Source organism: Ornithorhynchus anatinus, chromosome 14 (genome assembly GCF_004115215.2).
Source record: "Ornithorhynchus anatinus isolate Pmale09 chromosome 14, mOrnAna1.pri.v4, whole genome shotgun sequence".
Classification (NCBI taxonomy): Eukaryota; Metazoa; Chordata; class Mammalia; order Monotremata; family Ornithorhynchidae; genus Ornithorhynchus; species Ornithorhynchus anatinus.
The window spans coordinates 17,536,621-17,557,970 of NC_041741.1; the positions used below are offsets into that span (position 1 = coordinate 17,536,621).

The 21,350-nt window shown below is 44.6% G+C and overlaps 1 protein-coding gene across 4 annotated transcripts in view; it reads left to right on the forward strand.

Moving 5' to 3' along the window:
• The first annotated feature begins 2,352 nt into the window (after positions 1-2,352).
• LOC100081236 (RAB3A interacting protein) overlaps positions 2,353-21,350 on the forward strand; it is a 35,717-nt gene continuing 16,719 nt past the window's right edge. For 3 of the 4 annotated variants that reach the window (XR_005660762.1, XM_007666302.3, XM_029079012.1), the window contains exons 1-4: positions 2,353-2,384; positions 13,792-14,067; positions 14,636-14,888; positions 21,103-21,198. Coding sequence is in view for 3 of the 4 variants with exons in the window: in XM_007666302.3 (XP_007664492.1) it covers positions 13,817-14,067; positions 14,636-14,888; positions 21,103-21,198 (600 nt within the window). In the remaining variant the exon portion in view is untranslated. The remainder of the gene's footprint in view (positions 2,385-13,791; positions 14,068-14,635; positions 14,889-21,102; positions 21,199-21,350) is intronic. The other variant, XM_039914055.1, reaches the window with a different exon arrangement.

Here is a 21,350-nt window from a genome sequence, read left to right on the forward strand (position 1 = left end):
GTCATTCAGGAACCAAAAGGGACAGATAATGCTTTTGAGCGAATTTTAAAACGATGTAAACCACTGCAGTTCTGGATGCTGTAGAGCCTCCTTTATTGGATCAGCACATTTTTCAGCAGGGTCCCTGAATCGGCAGCCTTCATGACAGTAAAGGATTCATTGTCTAATTTTTGTTTGCTACCCCTTAATAGCTTTGTGATAAAAGTTGAACAATACATTTCTCAGCTCCGTCCCAGAGTTATCAACGTTGCTGCTACAGGAAAAGGAAGAATTTTGTTAAAAGCTCGGAACACCGACGTGGGAAGAAATCTGAGTGTGCATGACAAATATTTCGTCGTTTGTTTTTTTTCATGGTGCTTAAGCGCTTACAATGTGATATTAATCGGGGCTCTGCCACGTGTCTGGTGTGTGACCTTGGGCAAGTCACTTCACTTCTCTGGGCCTCAGTTCCCTCATCTATTAAATGGGGATTAAGAGTGTGAGCCCCATGTGGGACAGGGACTGTGTCCAACCTGATTAATGTGTATCTACCCCAGCACTTAGAACAGTGTTTGGCACATAGTAATGATAATAATGATGGTATTTGTTAGGCGCTTACTATGTGCCAAACACTGTTCTGAGCGCTGGGGTAGATATAAGGTAAACAGGTTGTTCCACGTGCTTCTTACCGCTAAGCCATGCTGCTTCACGCTTAAGTGTACTATTATTATTACTATTATTATTAGAAGGAATGAATGAACGCCCCTACTCCCTCCCTCTGCTCTACCCCACTCCCAGTCCCACATCATTGGTGTATATATGTACATATTTATTATTCTACTAATTTTATTAATGAAATGCATATATCTATAATTCTATTTATTTACACTGAGGCAATTGATGCCCGTCCACTCTCTTTGTTTTGTTTTGTGGTCTGTCTCCCCCCTTCCAGACTGTGAGCCCCCTGGGTAGGGATTGTCTCTGTTGCCGAATTGTACTTTCCAAGCGCTTAGTACAGTGCTCTGCACCCAGTAAGTGCTCAATAAAGACGACTGAATGAAAGAATGAATAATAATAATGGTATTTCTTAAGTGCTTACTATGTGTGAAGCACTGTTCTAAGCTCTGGGGTAGATACAAGGTCATCAGGTCGTCCCACGTGGGGCTTCCAGTCTTCATCCCCCATTTGACAGAGGAGGTCACTGGGGCCCCGAGAATAATATAATAATGTTGGTATTTGTTAAGCGCTTACTATGTGCAGAGCACTGTTCTAAGCGCTGGGGGAGACACAGGGGAATCAGGTCGTCCCACGTGGGGCTCACCGTCTTCATCCCCATTTTACAGATGAGGTAACTGAAGTGAAGTGACCTGCCTAAAGTCACCCAGCTGACAAGGGGCGGAGGTGGAATAAGAACCCAGGACCTCTGACTCCCAAGCCCGGGCTCTTGCCACTGAACCACCCTGCTTCTCTTTGAGTGTGTGAGTGAGTGAGTGGATGGATGGATGGATGGATGGATGGCTCAGTGGAAAGAGCCCAGGCTTGGGAGTCAGAGGACATGGGTTCGAATCCCGGCTCTGCCGCTTGTCAGCTGTGTGACCGTGGGTAAGTCACTTCGCTTCTCTGGGCCTCAGTTCCCTCATCTGGAAAATGGGGATGAAGACTGCGAGCCCCACGGGGGACCACCTGAAGACCCTGGATCTCCCCCAGGCCTTAGAACAGTGCTCTGCACCTAGTAAGCGCTTACCAAATACCAACATGATTATTCTTCCCCTTGACTCTATTTATCGCCATTGTTCTCGTCTGTCCATCTCCCCCGATTAGACCGTAAGCCCGTCAAACGGCAGGGACCGTCTCTATCTGTTGCCGACTTGTTCATCCCAAGCTCTTAGTCCAGTGCTCTGCACATAGTAAGCGCTCAATAAATACTATTGAATGACTGAATATTATCATTATTATGGCTAAAGGCGAGGCAGCCGTCACGCGCTCTTCCCGCTAGGGGGCGCGGCGGCGCCCAGGGCCTCCCGGCCCCGCCCACTCGCCGCCAGGCCCCGCCCACTCGCCGCCAGGCCCCGCCCCCGGCTGCACGCAAGCGCAGTCGGGGCGGCGGCGGCCCGTGCGTGAGCAGGACCGTACGTGAGCAGGAGCGTGCGTGAGCAAGAGCGTGCGTGAGCAGGACCGGCCGCTCCTCAGACCTTCCCCCTTCGCTGCCCGGGCCGCAGCGGCCCACCGGGCCGGGGGAAACGGTCGCCGCGGCGCCTCAGGGGAGCGCCGACCGAAGGAGGAGAAGGAGAAGGAGAAGGACCAGGAGAAGGAGGAGGCGGCGACCGACCCTCCCGCCCTCTCCGCCTCTCCCCCCCTCTCCGCCTCTCCCCCCTTCGGCCCTCCCCACCTCTTCCATCCGGAACGTACGTCTCTCTCTCTCTCGCTTCTTATTTTGTGTGTCTCTGGGTTATGATAGTCGTGATATGATAACGAATGAGCTAATAATAATGATGCCATGCGTTAAGAGCTTCCTATGGGCAAAGCTCTGTTTTGATATATGTTCTAATGTGAGTGATAACAATAAGCGCCCCATACGTAGCCATCGAATGAGGAGCTGTTAAGCGCTTACTGTGCGGCAGGCACTGTTCTGAGGATGGGATGGATCTGAGCTGATGCTAATAATAATACTACTGAGTCGTACTGAGAGCTCCCCTCCTCCAGGAGGCCTACCCAGGCTGAAACCCCCTTTTAATAATAATGTTGGTATTTGTTAAGCGCTTACTATGTGCAGAGCACTGTTCTGAGCGCTGGGGAGATACAGGGTCGTCAGGTCGTCCCACGTGAGGCTCGCAGTTAATCCCCATTTTACGGATGAGGGAACTGAGGCCCAGAGAAGTGAAGCGACTCGCCCACAGTCACACAGCTGACAAGTGGCAGAGCCGGGAGTCGAACCCGTGACCTCCGACTCCGAAGCCCAGGCTTTTTCCACTGAGCCCCGCTGCTTCTCCCCTTCCTCCCTTCCCCTCAGCACTGTGCTCATTTGTATATATTATTTATTACCCGACTTATTTTCTTAATGAGGTGTACATCCCCTTGACACTATTTATCTTGAGGATGTTATCTTGTTTTTGTTTTGTTCCGACTTCCCCGATTAGACCGTGAGCCCATCATTGGGCAGGGATGGTCTCTATCTGTTGCCGGATTGTCCATTCCAAGCGCTTAGTACAGTGCTCTGCACATAGTAAGTGCGCAATAAATACTATTGAATGAATGAATGAATAGTAATTGTGGTATTTGTTAAGCGCTTACTATGTGGCAGGCACTGTACTGAGGACTGGGGTAGATCCAAGCTGATGATGATGATAATTGTCATATTTCTTAAGCGCTTATTATGTGCCAGGCAAGGTACTAAGGACTGGGGTAGATCCAACCTGATGATGATAATAGTAATTGTGGTATTTCTTAAGTGCTTATTATGTGCCAGGTAAGGTACTAAAGACTGGGTTAGATCCAAGCTCATAATAACTGGAATTTGTTAAGCATCGACTCTGTGACAAGCACTGTACCAAGCGCTGGGGTGAATACAAGCAAATCGGGTCGGACACAGTCCCTGTACCATGTGGGGCTCACAGACTCAATCCCCATTTGACAGATGAGGGAACTGAGGCCCAGAGAAGAAAAGTGACTTGCCCAAGGTCACACAGCAGACAGGTGGCAGAGCCGGGAGCCCGTCATTGGGCAGGGATTGTCTCTATCTGTTGCTGAATTGTACATTCCAAGCGCGTAGTACAGTGCTCTGCACATAGTAAGCGCTCAGTAAACACTACTGAATGAATGAACCCATGACCTTCTGACTCCCAGGCCCAGGTTCTATCCACTACGCCATACTTGCTGATCAGGTTGGACACAGCTCCCTGCCGCCTTCCCCCCCCGGCTCTCAGTCTTCATCCCCATTTTCCAGATGAGGGAACTGAGGCCCAGAGAAGTGAAGTGACTGGCTCAAGGTCCCACAGCAGACAAATGGCGGAGGTGGGTTTGGAACCCAGGGCCTTTTGATGCCCAGGCCTGGGCTCTCTCCACTAGGTCATAATGCTTCTCAACGTGTGTGTGTTTGGGGGGTTGGGGGGAAGGGGGCTGCTTGTTTATCCCTCAGGAGTTTGCCCCCTCCCACGTGACCTTGCCCCCAGTTAACCCCTCCAACTGTGCCCCTACCTCCCCATCAGACAGGAGTCTAGACTCCTCTAATCTAGTCCCCCTCTATTATTATTGTTATTATTAATAGTAAGTGCCTAGGAGAGTACAATATACCATCAAACCCATCCCCTGCCCCCAACGAGCTCACAGTCTAGAGCAGGGACTGACCCTGTTTATTGTCGTATTGTGCTCTCCCAAGCGCTTAGTACAGTGCCCTGTAAATGCGATTGAATGAATGAATCTGTGATGGAGCACAGTCTATCTGAGTTAATAATAATTAATAATTGTGGTGTTAAGCTCTTACTATGTGCTAGGCACTGTACTAAGCGCTGGGTGAATACAAGCAAATCGGGTTGGACACAGTCCCTGTCCTGTGTGGGGCTCGCAGTCCTAATCTCCATTTTCCAGATGAGGGAACTGAGGCCCAGAGAAGGGAGGTCATTTATCCAAGGCCACCCAGCAGACAAGTGGCAGACCTGGGATTAGAACCCATGACCTTGTGACTCCCAGACCCGTGCTGTACCCCCTATGCCATGCTGCTTCTCTTCTCTCCAACAAACTCCTTCTCCGATGCCTCCTCCCACCCCCAGTCTGGGGGGCACTGAGTGACCCCCTGCCATGGGACCCCTTTCCCACTCCACCGCCACCAAAGGGAAGAAAAGAAATCGCGTGTCTAACGAAGGGGCGCAGATCCTATTTAAGTCGACCTTGACCTCCACAGTTGTATCCTGGCGACCTCAAATCAAGTCATTGGTTTAGGGTATGCAAAGAGGAACGTGCTGGTGATTATTTATTTGAGTCTGTATATTTTTTTTTCATGTGTCTTTTCATTCAGGGGGTCGCAAACCGTTTTACGCTTAGAAAGTTTCCGTGTTGATGTAGTCGTATTTTGTTTTTGGGAAGGTGAGTCTCTGACGTTTAAGAGAGGCGATCTCCAGGTGAGATATACTTTTTTTTAGGAACCCCAAATTTGACTTGGCTAACTGGGGAGGTGGCCCCAAAGTGGCCTGGTTAAAGTGATTATTTTTCCCATAGTTTCAGGAAAAGATTTTGCTGGGACCTTGGGAGTTGTTTATAGACTGATTGTTTTTGGTATTTGTAAGCATACCTTTCGTGTGTAAGAAAAGACCTGAGTGGCCTTTAAGGGTTAATATCTTGCTAGTTTAGAGTCAAATTGTGGAGTTGTGTGATAATCCCAATTCATTTTGAACTTCCAGATATTAGAGGAATGTTTGCTATTTTTCTGCATTCTTTTTTCCTAGCCTCTCCAGTAAGTTGACATGGACTGATCTTACTGAGAGAAAATAATATGATGCATCATTTATCTATTTTAAAACATACAACTTCCTTTTTAAAAAAATTTTGTTCGTTTTATTACACCGGCAGGGGTTAAAATTAACAACAAAGGAATGTATTTGTAAATGAGGTGTCAAACCTCTTTTTGAAGGTCACTGGTTTTAATAGTTTGTTTTTGACTTTAATCTATATGTAAATTCTTAAATTTTTTTCTCAGGAGTTCGTATACATTTATGGGTACAAAAAAAAGGGTGTTACTTTGGAGTAAGTGTTGAAATTTATGTTGGCATTTGGGGGCAAGCTGGAAAAAACTATAAAAACTATACACCTGCTCCACATCTGGTTCTTTTGAAGGATGAGGGATCTCCTGTGCCCCCTTTCCACTCAGAAGTGGCTCTAGAGATGCTTTTTGGACCCTGTCCCAGGTCCAGAATCTGGTCTAAGGATCCATTGCTTCCCACACAGGTATAGGAAATATTTGAATATCAGCAATAGATCTGGACTTGAATGTTTAAAATAAATCCAATTCTGCCATGCCTTTTAGCTGGAAATTAGAGAATTAGGGAATTTTTGCCCGGCAACATGAGCCCACCTGGATACAGGACCGCACAGTGTCGGTAGAAATGGGCTTTGAGAATATGCACAGCTCATGGCAACGGACTCTGGGAGTGTTGGCTAGTGAGGGTCGCTATGAGAATGGGGTCCCCTGGGTTTTAGGAAAACTGGGAGTATTAGTAAACTGGCAGTTGGTATCTTCTCTGGTAAATCTATTTTCTTAATTTTTTGTAATTGTTTCTTGTCTTTGCTTAATGCCTGTCTGCCTCCAGCAGTGTGTATTAATTACACATAGGATTAAGGGATTGGGAGGCCACATGGTTTAGTTGTAAAAACGTTGGCCTAGGAGCCAGGAGATTTGGATTCTAGAACCAGTTCTACCTCTTGTCTGCCGCGTGACTTTCTGCAAGTCATTTAATGGGGAAATGGGGACAAAATGTCTTGTCGAGCTTTGTGTAGGACAGGGACACTTATCTGTATTAATTTATACTGTATAGTGCTTAATAAGTGTCGTTATAAATAATGATAATGCTTAGGGAGGAGAGGGAGGCCACCTTGATCTTATTTCTCTTTAGTATTTTTCATAGGGCCCTGAAAAATCATACCGTTAATCTCTGTCATTTAGAGAAAGTGATCATTTTGTATTCATCTATCCTTTAGTGGGTTTTTAGTATTCTTGACAAAGCATTAGACTTAAGTTTCTGACTCGTCGGGATGCCATCTTATCACATTAAGCTTAATATATTGCATTGTGAAGGAGCGGTAAATAATTTATTATAGCACTGTGTGTTCAATAAATAACTAATGGATACCCAGCAGTATCATGTTGAAGTTCAAATAATGCTTAAATTATATTGAATAAGTTTGAAGGGAACAATATTTGATGTGAAACCGCTTTTTAGAAGTCAGCACCTTTTAACTCTCAGCTCTTATGTGGAAGATCTTTAAAAATGAGTTTTCAAAATCTCGTCATTTTTCCTGCTTCTGTGTAAACAAATGGTAGTCTTACCTAGTGTATGCCACATCTGCACGTTTTCAGTATAGAATCATTCTCTTTTTCTGGTTGAAGGACAGATAGTAGATCAAAAACTAGTAAGTGAAGCAAACTTAGATATGTGAATGTGATATTTTATGTTGCGTGACAAATGTCTTGTTTATAATACATTGTCTTGAAGCACTCAAGTACGATTGATTAAGATTATAGGTGTATAGTGCTGTTTTGTGGGTTCCACAGTAATGTTCTCGGTAGTGAGATTTCTTACTATGTGCAGAGCACTGGACTGAGTGCTCGGGAGACTACAGTACAACAATAAACAGGTATATCGCCTGCCCACAGTGAGCTCACGGGTTGGGAGGGGAGACAGACGTTAATATAAATAAATGATAGATATGTACGTAAGTGCTGTGGAGCTGGGAGGCAGAGAATAAAGGGAGCAAGTTAGAGTGACGCAGAAGCAAATGGGAAAAGAGGAAAGATCTTAGGGAAGGCCTCTTGAGGAAGATGTGCCTACGGTTAGATTTTGAAGAGGGGGGAGAGTAATCGTCGGTCGGATTTGAGGAAGGAGGGACTTGCAGGCCAGAGGCAGGATGTGGGCTAGGGCTTGGGGCCTAGATAGATGAGATGTAGGCACAGAGAGAAGGTTAGCATTAGAGGAGCCAAGTGTGCGGGCTGGGCTGTAGAAGGAAAGCAACAAGGTGAGCTAGAAGTGAGAGTAAGGTGGTAGACTGCTTTAAAGTCAATGGTGAGGAGTTTTTGTTTGAAGCGGCAATGGATGGGCAACCACTGGAATTTTTTGAGGAGCAGGGTGACATGTCCTGAACTTTTTGAAGGAAAAAAACCATTCAGAACATGAAATAGATAATGGAATGGGAAGAGACAGAAGGCTGTCTCTTCCGTCTCTCCCCCAAGAAGCCTTCCTTGACTAAGCCCTCCTTTCTTCTTCTCCCTCCCCCTTCTGCGTCGCCCTGACTCGTCCCCTTCATCCGTCCCCCCACTTCCCCGTGCCACAGCACTTATGTACTCATCTGCAATTTATTTATATCGTCAGTCTCCTTCTGTAGACTGTGAACTGATTTTGGTCAGGGAATTTGTTTATTGTTATATTGTACTCTTTCAAACGCTCAGTATAGTGCTCTGCACAGAGTAAGCGCTCAATAAATATGATTGAAAGAAGTGAATGGATGAACATCAGGTGTCCTGTCCAGTGGCCCTGCAGAATCAATTAGCCCCGGACCCACAGGGTGAGGATTAACACTGCTGTTCTGATCAATAAATGTCAATGGAATTTAGTGGGCACTTACTGTGGGCCAAACACTGTAGAAAGCGCTGGGGAAAGTACGGTCCAGCAGGATCGAGAGATGTGATTCCCTCCCACAAGGAGCTTACAGTCTACTGATGACTGTATTTCTGTTTGTTCCAGGATCACATGCAAGTGTGTGTTTGTGTGTGTGTGTCTATGTGTATAACCCCCTTCTGGGTTTGGGTCCTACATTCATGTGTATTCCTGCCTCTATGTCCTTGTACATAAATTATATATATGAATGTATGATGGAGCGTCTGCTGTGTGCAAAGAACTCTCCTCCCTCTATTGGGAGAGGATAATAGAGACAAAAGACATAATTTCTGCCCTCGAGGAATTTACAGTCTTCTTCCCTTTCCTCCACCCTTCATATTTTTCTCTGCCTCTTCAGTGTTCCACCTCGTATTGCTCCACCCTCTTAATGCTCATCACCCTAATGCCCCACATCCTTACAAATGAAAAGTTGGTTCCCCCGGGCACATTGATTTTTCATTTACAGAGTTCAACTAAAGACACAGTTTTCAGGAACAGTTTTCATAGAAAGTCTAAGATCTGCCTGGATTCTAATTTGTATAGTTTGTATTTCTAATTTAGCTTTCATACAACCATTTTTATTTTGAGGATTCTTCCCTCACAGAAAAATTACCATAACTTCTAATTTTGAATTTTTATTCATGACAGTGTGAGAAGTGTTTCATTTAAATTTGTGCCACTAGTATATCTTTTGGCATGATATATGACGGTCACAAATAATTGAAAATAGAACATTCTTCAAGCAGTGTTCGTTGTGATGTCAGGAGAAATTACTGTGTGATTTTCACACCAGCTTTCCTTAATGTAAGGTTCAACAAGAATGTTATCTCCTACACTAGGAGAGAAGCTGAGTATTCATAATAAAACTTAAAATTACCTGACAATACAAACTTCAAAAAATATTTTTTTTCTAAAATACTTGCTTCAGTCTTCAAAATGACATCTGTCCTTGGAAATTAAGCAGGTTTCTTCTGTTAGTCATACATTTCAGAGTTTTAGTCGCCATGGTATTCACTAGCTGTGTCATGAACTATACGCATATTCCACAAGTGTCTGTTCAAGGAAGTACTTTAATCTCTGTTTAAATTCAAGAAACCGAAAACGACCCTCAGCAACTTTCTTGTCTATTGGTTTTTTTTCCCCCTATGGTACTTGTTAAGTGCTTAATATATGCCAGGCACTGTTCTAAGCGTTGGGGTAGATACAAGGTAATCAGGTTGGACACAATCCGTGTCCCCCATGGAGCTCACTGTCTTCATCCCCATTTGACAGATGAGGTAACTAAAGCCCAGAGAAGTGAAGTGACGTGCCTAAGGTCACACAGCAGAAAAATGGCAGAGCCAGGACTAGAACCCACGCCCTTGTATTATTATTAAATACCATTGATCGATCGATGCGGCATGTACATCTAACATCCCGTGTCGTTCCTAACGTTATGTTTGTCCTTGTGTCGATCCAAACCCCACCTGAGCCTGCCGATGAGTTCAACCTGGTGACCTGCTGGTGGTAACGAAGTCCGTGTGGTTACCATCTGCTCCGTGAAGAAATGTGTCCTCTCGTTCTGGAGCCCTGGAGCTTGCCTGCTGTGGGATTTGGGAAGTGACGATTCTGGGTTCAACCTGTCTATCCTCTTCAGGATTTTGCAGAGATTCATTCATTCAGTCGTATTTATTGAGCATTTGCCATGGGCAGAGCACTGTCCTAAGTGCTTGGGAGAGTACAATACAACAATAAGCAGACACGTTCCCGGCCGCTTCCGTCTTTTCGATCTGAGGAGTCCGGACATCTGTGGAAACTTCTCCATTCTCCTTTTCATGGTAGCTGCCCTTCTTTGTACCTTCTCCAGCTCCTTTTTATTTTTTAATGGTATTCGTTAAACACTTACTATGTGCCAGGTAAGCCCTTGGGTAGATAGGTAGAACTGGTTCTAAGAAGGGGTTTTGAAGTTATCCATCCTGAAAAGTAGGAGCTAGGGGTTAATGGGAAAGTTGTGTTGTGCTTGATGGGAATACCGGCTGCATCAATCCCATCAGGCCCCAAGATGGATCGGAGTGGCCAGTTCCATTAGGAATGAGGTTGTTTCCAGTCAGACAGGACTGGATGTAGGATATATAGCCCAGAACCTGGACTTTTGACTTCTTTTTAAGCACTTACTGTGTATCACAGCAAGTCCATCGTGTAACCCTGCGAATCATGACAGTAGGATATTTCTTGAAACCCCATGCGTTTCCCCAACAACTCAACAGAAGATTGGCCCATTTCAAACGTGATGGTTATGGGTACTTGTTAAGCACTTGCTATGTGCCAAGCAGTGTTTTAAATACTGGGGGAGACGCAAGGTTATCAGTTTGAACGCAGTTCCTGTCCCGCATGGGTCTAACGGTCTAGGTAATGCTTGTTGTTTACTTTTCTCAAATTGTTGTGCATTACTAACTCTGACAGGTTTTTGTTTTCCTTATGACAATGATCACCCAATGATTTATTTTTAAAGATTCAAGTCCCTTGCTTTCAGTGGAATGCCATCAAGAAGCATACTAGGGGCTGTCGCAGGAATTTGCTGGGAAGATCCTTGTCTCTTGGACTCTGAATTTTGGACTTCACAAACAAACATATTGATTCACATAATTTCCCTGGTCTTCACAGCTGAATTTTGATGAGGAAATTGAAAAGTGGTAGCCAGGCATGATGAGCTAGAAAGAAGAGATGGGTCAGAACGATAAGGCTGCAGTTACAGGCTTGTGCTCAGGGATGGAGTTTCCTCATTGAGGCAGGAAAATTCTGGGGTGTGGGTGTCAATTTGTGAGTGTCTGTTGTATGCCCCCCTGGGGAAAGTGCCATAGAAATAAGAGTCAGTCTCAAGTGCCCTCTTACCAGCTTCTTTCTTCTCCCTCTCTTTCCTTCCTTTTTTCTTCTCACCTTTCTTCTCTTGCTCCCCTTATTGCTAGATGTAATTCCGCACATGAGCCCTCTCCTGTTTTGGGGTGGCAAGAAAGGGGGGCCATTAGATGAGTGAATGCGGAAGGTGCTACTCCTTCAAAAGTAGTTTGAAAATGTTTTCAGGCTGGTTTGTTATTAACTTGTTAGTTATGTAATTTTAACTTCTGCAAGTAAGGTGCCAAGCCAGCCTTAAGGTTTTTTTTGTGTTTATTTTGGCCAGCGATCTTATTTGTATTAAAACAGTTTAAAAAGGAAACGACAAACCTTTGCATGTTTCCTCTGATTTATCCAGAATGAGAAGATGTCCCAGCTTTTTTTCCCCCCTCATTACCTGTGAAATTCCTTTATTTTGTTTAACTTGTGGAAAAAAAAGGTGCCAAGGGCTTTAAGGGAGGATAGCTCAACAGCAGACAAGGGGCCACAAAATTGTGCGTTCAGTAACTGACCTTTTAAGCCACCCGTGCACCCAGTGGTGAACTTCACATGATGTCATCGTCTAATCCAAGTGTTGCTTATACAGAATATTTGAATAGCTCACAGTAATTTACAAACTCTAAATACAAAGTGTGCTTCACGGATTGCTTCAACGGGAAAACCTATTTATTCCATAGTTTTTAATTCCCACACAGATTGTTACTCTCTTGGAAATTGAGGGTAGGAGAGTTGGGAGGGCATTCAAATAGAATTTATTTCTAATTGTGAGAGCTGCCTAGAGCGAATCAACTCTGGGGTAGAGATTCTATGGCATTTATCCCAGGAGATTATCCAGGAGGAAGTGATCCAGGGATCTGTTGACCTGGCAAGAGGGTGGGTGCATATCTATCCAAACAGACGGGTTTCTGGAGATGTGTGGAGGATGGAGGGGATTCAGTGGAGTAGGGGGGAGGGAAATTTGTTTTTTCCCTGTATATTATTTCCCAAAAGAACAAGGTCATCCAGGACTACTAAACTGTATTTTGGAATCTTGCCACAGTTAGTTGGTTTATTCTTTTTATTACTGTTGATTCTTATGAATTCTATCACTGTGAATATTCAGTAGGGCTTATTCGCTTTGCTGTAATGTGGACCCGCAGTTTGCTTGGAGGGTTATGCCATGCCTCCCATCTTTGATTTCATCACTACTGTGCAGGCGTACACCCCTCACCCCCACCCCCACGCACCATTCCCGGTGAAAATTAACAGTGGGGTCAAAGTCCCTGGATCTTAGCGTTGACATCTTTCATTCCACTATACCTGTGCAAGGGGATCCCCAAATTCGTTGTGGGCAGGGCATGTGTCTGTTTATTGTTGTATCGTACTTTCCCAAGCGCTTAGTAGAGTGCTGTGCACACCGTAAGCACTCAATAAATGCGATTGAATGAATGAATAAGTGAAATAAGTTTGGTGAAATGAAAGATGGTGCTTAGAATAGTGTGACCCCCAACCAAAAGAGTTGGTAGTTTTGGCATATTGCACTGTTCAGAACCTAACAATTTTCTTGATCAATTTGGAGAGTGCTATGCCTGGAAACTGAAGTGGTATTAACCTTGAGGAAAATAGCACCTTCATTGTCCTTTTTTTTTTTTTCTTAAACTTTGTTCCCTGTTCCAATCCACTAAACACGTTTAACACACATCTGTGGTCCTACACCTGGCATCCTTAATGTTCTCTAATACGTAGAACAAAGTGTCCTTGTTATAACGCTTGGAAATAGTACTCTGGTGTGTGGGCTGGTTGTGTGTGTGTGTTTTTTTTTAATTCTGTTATTTGTTCAGTCAGATTGCAGATTATGAATAAAAGCAGGGTGGTCTAGTGGAAAGGGCACAGGCCTGGGAGTTAGAGGGTCTGGATTCCAAACCCGACTCTGCCGTTTGTTTGCTGGGTGACCCTTTCCTCGCCGCCCAGACGTGTTCCCTTTTTCTCCCCGCTCCCAGCCCCACAACACCTATGTACATATCTGTCATTTATATTAACGGCTGTCTCCACCTCTAGACTGTAAGCTCGTTGTGGGTAGAGAATGTGTCTGTTGTTGTACTGTACTCTCCCGAGCATCTCCAGACAGACACACCACTGTCCCTATTTCTGTGACAAAGTTGTATCCAAAGTGCGTAATGGAAACACACATTATAGAACTGCCTGTTGTATTCAATAGAACTTTTGTTGTTTTCAATCTCTTGCCAGTGTTCTTTAATATAACACGTGCAGATTACCATTACTTAAAATGTCTCCAAGAGATCAGAGACCTTTCTTTATATCTCCTGCCCTATTAGCACTTCATCACCCTATATGTTCAGTCGTTCATTGATGTATTTATTGAGGGCTTACTGTGTGCGGAGCACTGTACTAACCAATTGGGAGAGTACGGTGCGTCAATAAACAGACAGATTCCCTGCCTACCACGAGCTTACAGTCTACTTGTGTGTTATGCAAATGTTTTTTCTGATATTTCTCCCTATCTTTAAAGTCTTTTTTCGTACATTTAAAAGATTAGAACTAATGCTGTTTTTTCCTACTTCTTTTTTTTTTTTAAATGTAGGGTTACGTACGATGAGGCTTTTACTATGGCTAATGACCCCCTGGAAGGCTTCCATGAAGTAAACCTAGCTTCACCGACATCTCCGGATCTCCTCGGAGTGTATGAGTCAGGGACTCAGGAACCGACTACCTCACCAAGCGTCATCTATCGTCCACATCCTTCAGCGGTGTGCTCCACGCCTATTCAGGCGAATGCGTTAAATGTTTCGGACCTTCCCACCCAACCCGTTTATTCCTCTCCCAGACACTTGAATTCAGCGGAACCATCCAGTGTCAGGTGAATGCTAAGAGGGTTTTTCAAAGGAAATGTAAGAAAGAGATCTGTCCAGCTAGTTTACTGTAGGTTTCCCTTGCCTTAAGGCACTGAGTAATGTGGCTTAAATCAATCAATCGAAGGTATTGAGCGCTTGCTATGTGCAGAGCAGTGTGTTAAGTGCCTGGGAGCCCGTCACTGGGCAGAGATTGTCTCTATCTGTTGCCGGATTTTACGTTCCAAGTGCTTAGTACAGTCCTTTGCACTTAGTAAGCGCTCAATAAATACGATTGAATGAATGAATGAATGATTGGGAGAGTACAATATAGCAAGGTTGGTTATATCGCCCACGCCGAGCATACAGTCTTGAGGGGGAGACAGATACTAAAATAAATTATTCAATCATGTAATGTTGCATACAGTAGTAATAGAAGCAAGCGCTTATTGGGTACAGAGCACCGTACTGAGCGCTTCCATTGCCTTTGTACTGCTCACCCTTGGCCAACTCTTCGGGATCTTCTGAAAGACATTTCGGGAAGCGTTTTAGAGTTTTCAAACTCTCTGCTTACTTGTTTATTTTTTTCCTTTACAGCATCAGCGTTGCAGACGCTGTGCCTTGTTCTACCTCCGGAACCCCATTCAAACCCTCGAATACCAGGAAGGACAACAATAATGCAGAGAGGGAATTCTTACAGGGGGCCACGGTGACGGAGAGTTCCGACAGCAGTGATGATATCTTTGGGTTGAGTACCGAAAGCCTCTCTCGATTACGGAGCCCATCCGTTCTGGAAGTGAGAGAAAAGGGCTATGAAAGGTTAAAAGAAGAACTCGCAAAAGCCCAGAGGGTGAGAAATACATATTTTTTTTCCACTTATTCAAAGTTCTTCCATTTCAAAGTTCACGCCCAGTGGCCCTCTGGCCTGAAAACCACCGGTCATTTAGCTGGAGTCCCTCTGTTTTAGAGAACTACTCATTCTAGATCTTTTATCCTTGAACCTAATTTGACTCTCCGCAGTGATATTTTGACTGGAGAGCTTCACTTTATCTGTGGGCGCTCCGCTTGTTCTATTTTCGGGACTAAGTTTTGTAAATGTTTCTTAAACTTGTCTCCTCGTCAACGTTAGGGGAGACCTTTGATCATGGTTGCTTTTCTAAGGCTGGGATTAGTTCCGGGCTCTTGCTGAAGGAGAGCATCTGGGGAGACTTCCTGCTGTGAGGCTTTGTGGGCCTGGAGCTGTGATGGAGGAGGGCTGATGTCACACCTGCGTGGCATCTTCGTTCCCTGCCCGGCTTGGGTGACACTTCCGTGTGACTTCAGAAACCTCCCCCGGATACCTCTCTCTCGCAAAGGCTCAGATAGCTCAGAGGACAAATTGGAAGACACTGGAAAGGGGCAGAGGCGAAGAGCGCCTTGTCTCGGTTCAGCCCGATGAGACCTGCTAACGAGAGCCTACCCCCTCCGTGGTTCCAGAGTGACAGACCCTGTCCTTTGGGTCCCTATTTATGGTAGTCCCTAATTAGCGGGTCCCTCATTTTTAATACATTGGAGCTAATGCATTGATAGTCACGAGTTATTTTTCTTGTCCGGATTCTCTTTGAATCTCTCAAATCACTTAGCGGGCAAATGAACTGTGAGCCCGTTGTTGGGTAGGGATCGTCTCCGTCTGTTGCCGAATCGTACTTTCCAAGCACTTAGTACAGTGCTCTGCGCACAGTAAGCACTCAATAAATTTGATGAAATGGAATGAACTCCTGGACTCCCAGGTGAAATTTCTCCTAGTTCATTGCTTTTTCCTCGTAGGCTAATTTCAGTTTGCAGTCAGGAAATATGCGGGGATACCCCGTGATGTGGCCATTAACGCATACCCCAGAAGTTTGACTCTTGTGGGGGTACGTTTTCCTGTAGACTTGCCTGCAGTTCCAAAACTAACCCTATCATCATAATTATGGTACTTCTTAAGCGCTTACTTTGTGTTAAGCACTGTTCTAAGTGCTGGGGTAGATACAAGTTAATCAGGTTGGACACAGTCCCTGTCCATCAGACAGGCCAGAATGTGGTTAAACTATAAGGATACTTCGAAACTGCCAGAGGTGGATGCCCAAATATGTTATATTAATTCACTTATTAGAAACCCCTAGTCTAATTACCTCTGTGGGGAGCAGCGTGCCTTAGTTGATAGAGCAAGGGCCTGGGAGTCGGAAGGACCTAGGTTCTAATCCCGGCTCCGCCACTTGTCTGCTGTGTGACCTTGGGCAAGTCGCTTCACTTTTCTGGGCCTTGGTTACCTCATCTGTAAAATGGGGATTAAGACTGTGTCCCCCATGTGGAAGAGGGACCGTGTCCAACCTGATTAACTTGTATCTACCCCAGCGCTTAGAACGGTGCCTGGCACATAGTAAGCACTTAACAAGTACCATTATTATTATTTTTAGGGTGGACATTATGGCTTTATGGACATAATGCTTGTCATCGGGCTCTCGATCAAAGCGCGGGCATCGGAGAGCCCAGCACGAAGCAGGGCAGCAGCAGCCAGATCAGGGGGATGAGAAAAACTGCATTTACTATTAACACCAGCTCTCCCAAATTTGGGCCTTTGCCAGGGGCACAACAGAACGTGGCCCCTCAGTCTAGGGGTGTGAACTTTGGAGAATCGACAGTGGCAGTTTCTCATCTCACCTCCTTGTGCTGTGGCTTTGTAACCTGATTACCTCGTATGTACCCCAGCGCTTAGAACAGTGCTTGGCACATAGTAAGCACTTAACAAAGACCATCATTAACCTTGGTTCCAGACTCCGTGAGTGAGGGAAGGAGTGTGTGAGAGTTGGGAGCGATGGAGGAGAGAGGGAAGGCAGGGCGGAAGATGGAGTAGCTGGTTGAGGGAGAATGTGAAGATTTAAGTGTAAATCTTAAATCTGTGGGTCAGTATAAAAAAAAAAAAAAGGGATTACGCCAGATGGGTCAATCGATCAGTTCTCACAGATTTTTCTTTTTGTAAGGGAAGGGTTAGAGTCTGTCTCTTTTCACAGAAAGAAGTAGTCCCTCAAGTTTATCCAGCACGGCTTCTTGGGCTGCAAAAAGCGATCACAAAACCTCATTTTTTCCCATCAAAAAGTTTTCTGTGGTGAAGTGATTTTCATTAATGTATTTTCACTTGAGCAGCAAGATCTCTCTTAATAAAATGAACCAGTAGAAATCAGGGCTCGAGTTCATGGATTTCACCAGCCATTTCATCAGTGGCCCAGCAGGGCTAGTCCTGATCTGGGCAGGTGACATATTTCTACCCTTTCCCACTGCCATCCGGCTCAGGGAGCGAGTAGAAGCCCCGGGGCCGGGTGGTGAGGCAGAAGTCTGACCCCGGCTGAACCGCTGGGGCTGAAGGGATGAGGGTGGATGATGTCCTCAGCTGAAACCAAAGGTAAGTCCCCCACCCTCTCCCATCCTTAGTTCCCCGCCACGTTTTTTTTCCGACCGTCCTTCCTCTTTCTCTCGTCTATCTTCATCTCCTGGCTTTTTCACCCCGCTCTACTGTCTTTCTGTGTTCTCTCCTCTTTCTCCCCAGCTTTGCTTTTGGAGCCAATCGTGCCTAAGGTAACCAGGTTGCTAAGACACCTTATTTGTGGGCTACCTGAAAAATGCAAAGCAGAAAGTGAACCTTGTTCCCTCTAGGGGAGAAAGATCATCTTTTGTCTTGGGTATTTCTTACCTTCATTGCCACCTCAAGTGGCCTCCCTGAATTCGTCCTTTGCAGGATGTGTAATTATCGGGGATACTCATAGGAGAGATGCCCTCAAAAGATGAATAGACAGAAACCACCTCATGCTCTCTTTGTCAGTGAATGGCCAAGAACACCCATCATTGTCTTGTGTTGATTGGTTACTTCAAAGCCTAGCTGATTTTTATTAACATTGGTATCATTTAAAGCCAATACCCAAAGCTCTTTGACAAAAATGACTACCTGAATTAGTAGAATGTTTCTGATTAGCAGTGTGGGAAATAGGAAGGGATTTCAGAATTCAGCGTTACCTACAAAAATGGGATAGACTTGGTTTAACGGTCTTTTTTAATTGAATAATGAGAATGGAAATATGAGTGAGTTTAATCTCTTCTGGAGATGGAACTTAGGGAAAGTCAGTGATTACTTTTTCGTACCGTTGTTGGATTTGTCTTGTGAGACTGGGCTCACCTTGCTGGTTACCCTGGACAAGGAGTAACATTCATTTATTCAATCATATTTATTGAGTGCTTATTGTGTGCAGAGCACTGTACTAAGCACTTCTGTTAACCTTCCAGCTCCCAGTGCTGGAAAAAGGTGGGGTTAGGGCAGTTCCAGATGCTTCTTCTCCAAAAGCCTTAGTAATCATGACTGCAAGTTTTCTAGGCAGAATAACTAGCAAATTCATGTCTCATCCATGAGCACCATAAAGAGATTCAGAAGGAGATTTGCAGCCTGAGATATAGAACAGTGGACCCAGGGATTGATTATCGAAAAGATACAGGGCTGCTTACCATGGGTCCAGGTTAAGGACTGCAAAGCACACACGGACTTCTTCGTTCAGGCTTTTGATCGGGGAATACCAAATCAGAATCCCCAAAGTAAATCTTCTGGTCCTTGAGCTATATCACAATTTTATGTGAGAGAGAGAAAAGCTCACGTGTCAGAGCAAAGAAGGAGCAGATTAAGACAGGCAGGGTCAGAGTGAGGTAGATTTAGAGTAGAGAGCAGCCTGCAGAGAGAGGTTTTGGTTCTGAGTGATAATAATAACTGTGGTAGTTAAACTCTTACTATGTACTAAGCACTGGAGTGGATACAAGCAAATCGGGTTGGGCACAGTCCTTGTCCCACTTGGGGCTCTCTGCCCCAGAAAAGGTATAGTTTTCCACCCCGGCAGTGAAGGCAAACACCTTCCTGAAAGCTCCAGTAGCCTCTGGGAAATGTAGGCAAACAAGCCAGTTTGCTTCCTGGTTTGTGTTGGGTTTTCCTTTTTCTTCCTTGCAGTTCCCTTGCCGGACCTGATTAAAAAGCCTGAAACCACAGTGCTTTAACCCTGTCGAGTGGCTGTGATCCAGCTGCCTATCAGCTGTTGAAGGTGTCTTTAATCTTTGGTAGATTGGAAACATACGTTTAAATATGGGCTACTTTGACAGTGTAAACGTTGAAGCGAAGTTCTGCAGTTGTCTAGGGATGCCTCCTGAAACTAGAGATAACTTAGCTTTAAATGGCTAAGTGGTCTAAAGTGTAATAAGTAACACTTTCAGCGTGAACTACATTCACTTAAAATTTCCTAATGCTGATATTCGGTGCAATTTATAGTACTTTTTAATCCCCTCACCTTTTCTGTGAGTCTGACATTTACAAATGACATAGGGAGTCATAGACAAATTAAGTCATCTTATATCGGTCTCTTCTTTTCCACCCTTTTTTTCCTTGGTTAATGTTTGGGGTCTCTATGCTTTGTCTCGCACTGTACATCTCACCTTTTGCTTGTAGAACCAACTTGAATTCCATCTATCGATAGTAATTTTGAACCAGTGTCGATTCTCCTCCTTGAGGAGGCCATTAATTTGATACTGTCTACGTGCTTAGTTTTCTATACGTGTAGGGAAAGGTTTGTAAAGAATCATAAAATGTGGCAAATGTTTAAAAGATCAAATAGCTCTCAGATGTTTTAAAGCGCAGGTTAAGGTGGCAATTATTTTTTAAGGACTGATTACCTCCTGTGTGGTAACTCTAGGCAGCTTCAAGGTATGATTTAGGAAAATTAGTTGGCAACTTTTTCCTCATGTAGAATAGCCAACATTATCCTAAACACTAATGATGTTTTTGAGTAGTCCATAGTAACAAAAGTCCTATACAAGTAGGCGGCCGAGAGTTTCGGCTGCTTGGTGGCTGAAGAGATAGCAACAGCACCCAGCAACACAGCGTCTATCTGAGCAACCCCATTTAGGGATGCACTGCTCACCCTGAACCGAGGAGAGCCTAGAAACGTGGCCTAGTGGAAAGAGGACGGGCCTGGGAGTCAGAGGATACGGGTTCTCATTCCGGCTCCGTCATGGGTCTGCTGTGTGACCTTAGGCAAGTCACTTAACTTCTCTGTGCCTCGGTTATGTCATCTGTAAAGTGAGGATTAAGGCTTGAGCCCCGTGTGGGACAGGGACTGTGTCCAACCTGATTAGCTTGTATCTGCCCTGGTGCTTGGACCAGTATTTGGCACATAGTAGCACCTAGGAATAAATTAACCAAGACCACAGATATTATTACTGCTATTTTTAATTTATCTGTCCCGCATTCGCCTCGTCTGTAAAATAGGGATTAAATGTCTGTTCTCCCTCCCTCTTAGACCCTGAGCTCCATGTGGAACAGGGTGCCGACTTGAATATCTTTTATCTACCCCAGTGCAGTGTGCTTGGCACATAGTAAGCATTTAACTAATACAGTTGTTCTTATTCAGCATTACATACCTCACCAAACTGGCTCCCTAGACAACCATGTCACATGGACCATTACCTCGCCAAGTGGGTTAGCTCTTCCTTTTTTATTTTACTGTATTTGTTGAACACTTACTAAGGTGCTGGGGTAGATACAGATTAATCAGGTTGGCCCCATTCCCTGTCCCACATAGGGCTCATAGTCTTATCCCCGGTTTTAAAGATGAAATAATTGAGGCACAAAGAAGTTAAGTGACTTACCCAAGGTCACCCAGCAGAAAAGTGGCAGATCCAGATTAGGACCCAAGTCCTTATGACTCTCAGGCCTGTGCTCGGTGCACTAATTCATGCTGCTGCTACTTTCTGTATGTAGAGGTGCTGTTAAAAGCAAGGGATAGCAGTATATATTATACATGCATATAATATGTGTGTATATATATATCAGACTGATAGACTGCCCTGGCAGGAAGCATTAGGTAACCACTTGTAGGGCAAATGTTGGGGATAGGGTTAAATGTTTCAGAATTTTATTTGCAAGATTACCTGTTTTGCTAGATTTCATTTATGATATCTTTTAAACCTCACAAAACATTACAGTAAGATAGAATAAACAATTCTCAAATTTCCCATAGGAGCTGAAATTAAAAGATGAAGAATGTGAGAGGCTTTCTAAAGTGCGAGATCAACTTGGACAGGAGTTGGAAGAACTCACAGCTAGTCTGTTTGAGGTTGGTCTGATGTTTTCTGCAGCTAATGATAACGAATAAGAGAATTCTTGCATCCTTCTTTTGGTCTTGGCAGATTGGTTAATGAGAGACCGTAGTGGAGAGCTATTGTTTTTGGTTTTTGAGAAGATATTTTGGCCTAACAAATATGGGTG